Raw genomic sequence first — 10,881 nt, forward strand, 5'->3', positions numbered from 1 at the left:
GTCATCAACAGTAACAGTACATCACAGCTCGTGACTTCCTTTAATCAATCTGTCATTGTTAGACTGGCCAAGATGTGTTAGTTTAGTTGATGTTTAGGCTGATTATGCAACATCAGACTGTCTGTTAGAGGAAGGAAGCAGGACTGAGAGAGAAGTACATGACAGATAAGAACAAATAATGCACACTGACTTTGCAGAATTTTTGTCACAAATCGAAATGTCTCAGTTTCACACTTTCACACCATTTACCAGTCTGCAGCTAAAGGTGAGAAAGGGCAACAACACTGCCTCTGCTCAAAACAAGTGAGCAGGCTCAGAAACATTAAATGTGATTCAGTAGCTGCAATGGTCTTTTGTTTTTTTGTTTCCATATATGACACTACATGAGGTGCGTCCATGAATAGTAGCCATAAATTACTCATAGAGCAAGAAGATTGTGAACTAAGGTGACCTTTGATCTTGTGCTAAGAAGACCCTGAGTATTCAATTTTTGTTTTTGTGTTTTTTAACAACTGAACACTATAGCAGCTGATTTCACTCAGTAGGCTGTGAATAACCAGTGAGGAGGGACTAATCAGTGAAAACAGCTGGTGTTTGATTGGACTGAAAACCTGCTGTGGAGTTCAAGAGGCAGCATGAAAGAGAAAGTAAGGACTTGACAGAAAAAGGTTTTCAATCGTCACACTTGCACAATCACGCACACACACACACACACAGAGATGCCTCAAACTATATGTGTGAGTGAGAGAGAGAGAGAGAGAGAGAGTCAGAGAGATGAGTTCCACTCCACCCACACCCATCCGTGTCCAATGTGAGGGGGAGGTGAAACAGTTGAGAGCTTACTGTGCTATTAACTGGCATTATTGAGTCGCCTCATTCTGGAGAAGAAACTAGTCAAGACTGCTCCTCATCAGGTAGGATTCTTTTTTTTCTTTACTGGATCTATTAAACTTTCACTGATTTTTGATTTACAGATCTGTCTCACCAAAAACAGGACATTTTTGCCAGTTTAGGTCTAATAAACATGTTTTTTGTCTGCATGTTGACTGTGTTATGAAGGCTCGTTCTGCTTGATTATTACAATTATGTTATTATTGGCTGCAGACATAGTCCTCGGGCCATCAACGTTCCATAGCTCAGGCAGCATCTATGTGTTGGTACTTGTGAAAACTCAGAGTGAAACACGCAGCGTTATACTAATAGCGACTGAAAATCTAGTTGCACTGGGGTTAAGATTAGCTTTAATAAAACATTGCAGCAGATTGTGACGACAGGAGGTGGTGATTCACTGCTGATCACACGGAGAAAGAATGGAAGGGCTAATGGAAAAGGGTGACATAGGCTGGAAAAATGAGACTCTCCTCTTTTTTTAAAAGGATTTTTGGGTTTGCTGTAACACAGCGGAGTCATTTTAGCAGGTCAGTTGGTAAATTTTTTAGTTGGAAAAAGTGATGAGTGCACTTTTCAGCTAAAGAGAATGCTGATGAGTGACGTTTGGCTTCTGAAAAAAGGAGAAGTTAAGAGAGAGAGAGAGTGTGTTTCTCTGTGTGCGTATGTGTGTACATAAGGTTATGATCCAGCAAGAGAAAAACCCTACTCTTCCCCTTTCTGATAAGCTCTATGTCCTCCTAATGAATGATATCCTGCAGACATCAACTCGTCAAATGATCATGTGTTTAAACGACTGTTGTGCATTGAAATAGTTCAGTCATGCCCTCTCAGCACCATTTCATCTTTAGTTTGCTGAGATTAGGCCAAGATATTGTGTATTGCTGCTAGTTCCCATCATTCAACATGAAAAAGAAAAAAAACGAAACCACAGTCCTTAAGATACGTGCTTTTCAGTTTCACTCTTACATGATAGGTTTACACAGGTTCAAATCTTAAAATAACTGTCAGTTGTTCATATGAACACTGAAACAGGTTTTGCTTGCTGTGATTATTCCTCCTGTTCAAACCGACCGTTAACTCCAAATGTGTTTACGATGTTAGTGATGGGATATGAAATCCAGTCCTCGATTGAGCAAAACATTAATATGAGGCTTTGGCCATCTGAGTAAGTCAAATAAAGTGGATATCTTCCACAGTTACAGTCTTTTTAGTAAGAATTTCCCTCTGTCTCGACAGTGTTTTCCTGTTCAGCTGCAGTGGAAGGATCATAACAAAAAGAAAGAATTTGGCAATAAAAAGACTGAAACTTTCAAAGATATTGACTTGATTTGACTCATTTGAATGGAGGAAACAAGTTCCAGTTCTTCTTTATTGTCATGTGTAATAAAAATACAATAATCTGCTCTGGCTCTCTCTGCCTCACCACAAAGGGCACATTATCCCAAAACAGCAAAAACACACTATAGACCTACATAGACAATGTACACAATGTATTCATGTATATACATTGTAAACATAATATACAGTACACGATAACAACAAAGTGTATATGGGTGCATCAGCTGTTCAACAACCTGACTGCCTGAACAGCTGTCAGCTCACATTAGCTTCAAATAAACTTTTAAATACACTTTTGCACGGAAGGAGGACTGTGGATTTTGTCCCCCACTCGAAGTGCATTATGAAGGGATCTCGTAGTGGTCAGTATGAACAGGGGGAATGATTATAGTAAGAAAAACATGTTTCAGTGTTAATTTGTGCACCTGACTATTGTTTTAGGACAGACTTGAACAATTGTGAACCTATCCTTTAATTTTGACCTTTATCCTGTATAAAGCTCAGTCTCAGTCAGATAAACTTGTCCCATCTCTTCAATCTAAACTGGAATATGTTTTCTATGAATTGCTGGCAATCAACCGTAGAAGAACAAAGTCAAAAGCGGCCGTGGCTTCTATTTTATTCTTGAATACACAGAATATACTTGAAGCGCTTTGGTTAACTTGAGTATCATTAGTAAAACCACCTCTAGTCTTCAGAGCATACATCCCATCCGAGTTGTATGCCTTGCAGTTCACCCTATTTTTAGGGCAGCTGAGATGTTGCTAGAGCTATTTTCGCTCCATACATGCAATTCTGCAGCTTGACCGGTGTGGCAGACAGCACATGCCAACTGGTTTTCTAGTTGTCTGCCGTTCAGCAGAGCATAGCAGAGGGGCACCGGTTTCAAGAGATGTGTTACAGTAAGATGAACACGCTGTCTTGGCTCTTTCTGTGGTAGGAGGAAGTTTGCATGGTCTGTGCAGGGGGGTGTTTCAGCATGAAGAGTGTGATTGTTTGTAGAAAGGCATGCTTGGGTGCAGCAGTGGGTCACAGGCCTTTTTTTTATTTTTTTTATAACCAGACTTTGTCCAGCAGCAAAGAAGATCAAAATAGCAGTATTAAGTGCAACATGAGTTTGTAAGAGAGTTTAAAGGAACAGAGCGGCTGATATTTCACACTACATGGTGGGATGATAAAATAATCACTCTGTTTATACAGAATTCCACCCAGTTGGAGCAACAATGACTTCCCATGTGAAACTCAGGAAGGAGAAGGTTGGTACAGTGGACTACGATACACAAATCAAAGGTAAAATAATTACGTAAATTGTGTGACCACATAAATTACATGTGTAACATTCTAACAACCTCTTTACTACACACAATCTAAACTGCGTTCAACATGTGCCCTTTTTTTGTGAAAAAAACTTGTAAGAAGCTGTTTCTCACCCACAGCAGCACTTTCACAATGAGTCATATTCTCTCGTACATGTTTGTTCTCATGTTTGTCTGTAACTTACCCCCGCCCTTCATTCTCTTTCAGAGGTGCGTTGCCAGCTTGTAGACCAGCTGAAGGTGTTGGACTTGCAACTTGAGCAGAAGAGCCAGCAGCTGCAGGACCTGACAGACTACCTCCGCCGAAGGGGTGAGATTGAGAGCGAGTACTCCCGCTCCCTGGAAAAACTTGCAGAAAAGTTCACTTCCAGAATCAAAAGGTAAAAGTGATCCTGTATTTTGATAGGGCACATAATATCGACAAGCAGTTCATTTGTGCATTCCTGGTTGCATCTTACAAAACATTTGTCCCTGTGTTCCTTCCTTTTCTTCACTACATATTCTCAGGAAGGAACCCGGTAGTCACACAGTGGCCCAGGTCTGGCTGGCTCTGCTATCCCAGACTCGCCAAGAAAGTAGGGACCACAATAGACTGAGTGAGAGCTGCAGCAACCTTCTCATCCAACCTCTCACACACTGCCTGGAGTACACACAACGTCTTGCCAAGAAGGTACTGATGCAAGCGCTGACCCATAAACCACAAACATAGCCTGTCATTAAGCATTTGGAGAGATTGACAAGTCTGTACCTGCACACTTTAACTCACCTGATGCAAACGATATTGCCACTTTTCTTTTTTAGACCTTCTCTTTCTACCCAGTATTTAAAAAAAAAAAAAAAGTGTCTCACTGTGTTCTCTCCATGTTATGCCATCTCACTCAGACTGTTGTGTTTTGTCTCCACTCCAGAGTAAAGACATCTGTACTCAGCTACAAGATGGACTACTCAAGGTTACCACAGAGCTACAGACCGTAAGTGGTAATTGCCCAAAACATCTTTCTGTTTCCTAAACAAACAAAGGAAAATATCACTGTATGTGTCTCTGTGCAGGCATGGCGGACGTACTACCAGTACCACTCAGACTATGTGTGTGCAGAGGGGAAGCTGAAGGAAGCAGAGAAACAGGAGGAAAAGCAGAAGCAGAGTGCTGCTAAGAAACTGGAGAGGTTGATAGAAAAAGTAAATAAATATCCTTTATGTAGTATTATGTGCATAGATCTCTATGAATGTCTGTTTCATCTCTTATTGGTGATTGTTTATGTGCTTATAGAGACAAGGTAAAGTCCAAGACATATACCTGAAGTGCAGCAAGGCCCGAAACGATTACCTCCTAAACTTGGCTGCCGCAAACGCTTCTATGAATAAGTACTACCTCCAGGACATCTCAACTCTCATTGATGTGAGTGTATCAGTTCACAGCTCTGTGTGTGAACTGATGTGCAGCGCCAGATTGAAAGCACCCGTATCAAACAGGCGATATTGTCTGAAATTTCTTTGTCTGCCTCAGTGTGCAGATGTCGGGTACCGCGTCTCTCTGGGCCGGGTGATGCAGGCCTACCTGTCCAGTCGGTGGCGGGCCCAGCAGAACCTGAGCACGGGGCTGCAGCAGCTCCAAGGGTCCGTGTCAGGACTGGACCAGTGCCAGGACAGAGACACCCTGCTGCAGGACCACTATAACACCTTCTGTATGCCCCTTCGTTTCCCCTATCAGCCCCATGATGGAGACCAGGTGTGTGTGTGTGTGTGTGTGTGTGTGTTTCTTCTGTGTGAGTACTTTCAGTACAAGTACGTGCATTTCTCAGATGTTTGACATCAACTCAAGACTCTCTTGTGTCTCTCAGGTTTCTGAGGTTAGTGCAGAGTGTGAGATGAGATGCGAGCTGGAGACCAGATTCAAACAGACACAAACTAGGCTGACGGCAGTCACCCAGGAAACTGAGGAGGTACAACAACATCACACATCATTATCACCTTTTTTATGGCTTTACTGTATCTACTCATGTTATATTCAAGTCGCCACGTTTGAGTCCAAGGCAGAGTTCATTCAAGGCTACAAATAGTCTATAAAATAATGTTCTTGCTATTTTAAACCATATTTTATTTTAGTTTTTATTTATTTTTGTGAAAGGATGGACCCGTGTATCTTGAGTTGAAGGAAATATGGAAAGAAGCACTGTAGCACATTACTATGGCACTTAGAGAGGATTTCTTAGGAGTAATTTATACTTATTAATCAATAATTGCTGCTAGAAATGGTCCTAATCAATAAAACACACTTCAAATCAAACTCAGCTTGTTATTCAGGTTGAAAGCTTGAAAGCAACATAATGTTTTCCGACACTGGTATTTTACACACCATCATCAAAATGCCCGTTTGTACAGAATCAGAGTTAACATCTGAGGGTCAATTCCAGTTGTTGTTTCTGCCACTGTCACACAGGCTACTAAGAGCATGTCAGCAGCCCAGTCCACCCTGCTGGAGGGTATCAGTGATGATGATCTGGAGACCAGCAGCAACAGCGCTTCATCTCAGGAGGGCAGCACTGAGAACCTGTCAGTCAGGCCCAGTGTGGCCCGTCGCAGGGCCAACTTGCAAGAAGTAGAAAATCTCTACTTCACTGTGAGTCTGTTTTTAAAGTAATAGACCAGAAATAGTACACGCTATGGGAGGTTTCTGATGATGACAATGGGTGGTCATGTTAGTTTGATCACTGGAGTTTGGTGATGGTGATGATAAGAACCACAGAGACTGATGTCAACAGAATGGTAATGATTTAATTTGTTTTACAGAAAGTAAAAGAGTACCTTGTTGGGAGCTCTCTGGTAGCTAAACTGCAAGCCAAGCATGACCTGCTTAAAGTGGCTGTTGAAAAAGGTATCACTTCTCTTTTCTTGTAATAGCACGAGACAAAATGCTGACAAAGTGTCATTTAGGAACTGATGGTGCATTTTGGGGTATTATTTACCAATAAATTGTTGTTCCTCTTTTTTTACACATAAGTAAAGTATTCCGTTTTTATTTATTCTAATGTATTTCTTCTTACTGCTTCTCAGGTAAGCTTGTTCTAATCCTTTTTTTTTTCTCTTCCTAGCCGAAGCATCAAATAGACATCAACCGAGGTAGGGATATAAACCTTTTATGAGGTCTTATAGAATAATTATGAGCCAAAACAGAGTAAACTGTGTGTTCATGTTATGGTATCTATCTCTGCAGACTCAATGGAAAGTCTATGCGTATCAGGAAAAATCCCTCAAGTGGCAATTTGATGCACAACCACAAACTTTTCAATGGAGACATGTTGTCCTTCATACAGGTAACTACTTTCATGATCTCGCCATTTCCACTTTCAGAATTATTCTCCCCATATGTATAGTTAGTTTATTATAGTTTATTTTTCTTTTCCAGCACATGACGTAGAGATAATGTGTCAGAGTTGCTGTTTGTGAAAATTCATCAATAAATTTCTTATTTTCAGGAGTCAGGACAACAGATTCCAGTTGTTGTGGAAAGTTGCATTCGCTTTATCAACCTTAATGGTAAGAATGAAAGAACGGTAAAACAGCAGCTGCATGTTTGTAAGATATACTTGACATATTTTAGTTCAAAATATGATTTAAAACCTCTGTGTGGAATCTGAAAATTAGTACCCTTCTACAAACGAAAACGTATGCCATCAGAATAAATTTAAAAAGATGCTATAATATAAAAATTCAGCTAATGGTGGCTTTAAATATATTTTGCATTGGATCTAAAAAGTCTCACTTAGTTTAGGATATTGAGGAATTACAATAATCTGTCCATCCATCAGGTCTCCACCATGAGGGGATATTTAGGGTTCCAGGGTCTCAGATGGAGGTCAACAACTTGAGGGACGCATTTGAGCGAGGTAGGCCTGTGTGTTTTTTATGTTTGTGTGTTGGCATGACTGGTATGCATCGTTAAAGTAGCTCCTCATGCTGTGGAGCGTTAATAATGTGGGGCAGTGTGCTGTGGACATCCCCTGCAGGAGATGACCCCCTGGATGAGCAGAGATATGACCTGGACTCTGTTGCTGGAGTGCTGAAGCTCTATTTTAGAGGTCTGGATAGTCCAATCTTCCCCATCGACAGCACCAGCAAGCTCCTCGAGTGTGCCCGTGAGTGTGTTTGGTGTACGTGTTGAAATGTGAAATGAGTGTGGCTGAGAGTGTACAACAGGAGCTTATCTTTCTTTCATCTCCTTTTCTCAGAAATAAAGAACGAGGCAGAGAGAGCTGCTCAGCTCAAAACAGTCATCTCTTCTTTCCCTGAGCCGGTCATCATTGTCATGAGATACCTCTTTGCATTCCTTCATCAGTGAGTATTGCAGCTCATTGCAGTCGTCACTGTTCAGTATATGTACCTGCAAAAAGCATTGTGTCAATCAGCCAAATCAAAATGTGTCTTTCTGGAAAGAAGAAGGAGCTAATGGGATCATATATTCACAATTTTTAGCTCTATTGTGTCTTACACACATTTGATCTGGCAGAAGTGTGATAGGCATGTATTTTTTCACTTTATACTTTAAATTTATCAGAGCCAAATGAACTTTACCAGCTCATTCCAAAAACATACAAAACAGCCATTGTTTAAATAAGTATAATATTAAACATTTTGGAGAAATTGCCTCTATAAGCCTCTCGACTTCATCTTTTTTGTGCTTCCTTTATTCTAATATTTTCTAATCCTTCATTCTATTTTCTTTTCTCTCTCTGTTCCCTGCCTCTAGTGTGTCTCAGTACAGTGACGAGAACATGATGCAACCTTACAACCTGGCTGTGTGTTTTGGTCCAAGTCTGGTACGAGGGGCCCAAGATGATGACGTTGTCACTCTGCAGCCTCAGATCAACGCCCTGGTGAAGAGCATCATCCTCCAGCATGAAAGCATCTTCCCCACCCAGAGCGAAGTACCAGGACCTGTGTACGAGAAGTGCATGACACTGGAACAGGATGACTGGTAGGAGAAAAGATGTTCAGATGCATACATGTAATATGGACAAAGTGTACAAAATGACTGATTATGTGACTGTTTTTCTAACAGTGAGCCTATCATCGATGAAGGAGATGGGGATGCAGAGTACTCTCAAATTAAAGATGGTGAGTTTAAATGCTCATCATTATTATTATTATTATTATTATTTTTTTTTTTTTTTACTGTGATGGTGTCTCTGAAGAATAAATGAATAATGTCTCAATGTGATGCACAACAGAAGCGGAAATGGGATCCTCAGCTGACCAAAGCACCAGCTCGTCTGCAGCACCTCCACAGAGAAAGGGAGAACGTCCAAGAGCCAACAGCAGCGGCTCCATTGACCAAAGCAGATTGACAGCTGGACCAGCAGGGGGCGGCATCACTTCAACTGGAAAGTTAATGCTTCAGATTCCCGTTGGGCCACAGGGCAGGCCACGGCGGGTCAACTCTCCTGGCTATGTGCGCAGAGAGTGAGTACCAATGAATGTCACACTGTCACAACTGATTTGTCACGTTCATGTGAAAAAATAAATATGCAATTTGTTCTTTTCCTTTTTGCATACAGGATTCAGGAACAATCATCCTCTGAGGATACTGCTGTTCAAGTTGACAAGGTCTGTCTTCTTTCTCATTTGGTTTTAAATTACTCTGAATACTTGTAGAAAGGTGTAACTAATGGGTTATTAAATGATTTACTAATGCTTTACTAACAAAGGGTCATGGGTTTGTCACATTCTAATGAGCCATCAGCAAAAGTTAGTCAATCACCTTAAATATTTAAGTCATTAATGACAATTTTTACCACAACCCATTAAGTGTGTAGTTGTAAATGTTAATAAGTTGTTAATAAATGGATTTGGTCCAGATGCTCTGCAGCACTTTGAGGGTTGGAGGTTGAACGGTGCATTGGATTGGTCTTCCTAATGAGCTAAGAGCTAAAAAGAAAAAGGAATTTTATGCTGAAGAATAACACAAGCCAAAAAATATTTTTGGCAACCCCAACACAAAAGCTTTTTTTATTGTTGGCTTATAATAATCTATAAAGCATTAGTATAATCACTAAAGCATTAGATATAAATGATAAACCATCATAAAAAGTAGCACTAAATTTCTCATGTTGTAATACCAACAGTACATTATGTTTTTATGATAAAATCAGAAGCTCTTGAGCTGAAGGCAGTGCAGAGAACAAAGACGGTTTTGTCTTTTTCCTTTCCCATCACCATTGTTTATGCCATCTCACAGGAGGTCTGTCGCCAGATGGACTCGGTCTTCAAGGAGCTCCTCACGCGGCAAACCCAGCAAGATCAGTCCTCTCCCTCTGCCCAAGCTCCCCAAAGGAAAGGGAAGCGTGATGGACGCAAGTAGAAAGGAGCGGGGCTGTTCAAAGATCCACTGGAGTGAGAGGACTGGCATCAATAGATGATACAAATTAACACTGAGGTGTAGGGTGATGTGCCCTGACAGCAGCTTTCAACACATCTATTTCTAGAAAATTGAGATTACTGACCCATAGTCACTACTCTGAGGTCCCTGTGATTGGTTTGGGCGTCTTCACAGCGTGGCTTGATACTCACAAGCCCTTTCATTCATGTTTTGTACAGCAGAACCCCATTGTGACTGCAGACCTGCAGCACCATGTGGAAACTTACTTGAAATGCACAGTTGTGCTTGTGTACAATTGGATGTGGTTATATAACTTATGAGTTTATATCTGCATCTGTGTAGGTGTTGATAGATTCAACTATTACCACGTGAGGCCAATTTTTCTCAGTGATTTTTAGTCGGTACCACATATCTACATGAAAGCACATATCTATGCTTCTTCAAATGTCTGTTTACCACAATGAGATGGAGTCACAAAGTTGGTAAGAATACTGTGAATACTAGAGCTGTAAGGAATTTGTATATATGAAATATTTGTAACTTGTTTCAAACTGTATATCTAGGCAATATGCTAAATAAATATTTTGTCTATTCTGAAAGCTGTTTTTATTTTTTAGCAAGAGGACTGGAAAACCTGGGATGTGGGACTTATGTTTTAAATTTCTTTAAGTCTTCATTATGAGTAAGCTTTTTAAAATAGATTTATAACACAATCAAAAACACAGATTGTATTGCAAAAACTAAAAAAGGAAATGAGGCTGTAAAAAAGAGTAACTAAGGTCAAGAAATTTTGGCAATACAACTTTTTCCACAATACACATTTTGACTTGTTATTGGAGAAAAAGACACATAATGATGATATAAGAGGGACTGCTATGTTCCATTTAAGTATATCTAACTCTTCAGTCAGCCAGCATTAGTTACACCTGTGCTATTACTGCTACGACCTGTGAAAATGTC

General features: G+C 40.5%; 1 protein-coding gene across 2 annotated transcripts; it reads left to right on the forward strand.

Annotated features, from left to right (window-relative positions):
* The first annotated feature begins 568 nt into the window (after positions 1-568).
* On the forward strand, positions 569-10,520 carry arhgap4a (Rho GTPase activating protein 4a). 2 transcript variants are annotated; one of them, XM_042409848.1, is made up of 22 exons: positions 569-647; positions 3,430-3,519; positions 3,754-3,925; positions 4,053-4,215; positions 4,454-4,516; positions 4,596-4,724; positions 4,816-4,944; positions 5,053-5,274; positions 5,387-5,488; positions 5,986-6,165; positions 6,336-6,420; positions 6,638-6,665; positions 6,760-6,859; positions 7,022-7,082; positions 7,355-7,432; positions 7,553-7,681; positions 7,775-7,880; positions 8,293-8,520; positions 8,605-8,660; positions 8,774-9,005; positions 9,101-9,149; positions 9,781-10,520. In XM_042409848.1, exons 2-22 carry the CDS (start codon positions 3,453-3,455, stop codon positions 9,901-9,903), a joined length of 2,502 nt encoding a protein of 833 aa, XP_042265782.1. In that variant the 5' UTR covers positions 569-647; positions 3,430-3,452; the 3' UTR covers positions 9,904-10,520. The 2 variants fall into 2 exon arrangements, with proteins under 2 accessions (XP_042265782.1, XP_042265781.1); XM_042409847.1 differs by lacking the exon at positions 569-647 and adding an exon at positions 654-914.
* The last annotated feature ends 361 nt before the right edge of the window (positions 10,521-10,881 follow it).

This window comes from Thunnus maccoyii, chromosome 4 (assembly GCF_910596095.1).
Source record: "Thunnus maccoyii chromosome 4, fThuMac1.1, whole genome shotgun sequence".
Lineage (NCBI taxonomy): Eukaryota > Metazoa > Chordata > Actinopteri > Scombriformes > Scombridae > Thunnus > Thunnus maccoyii.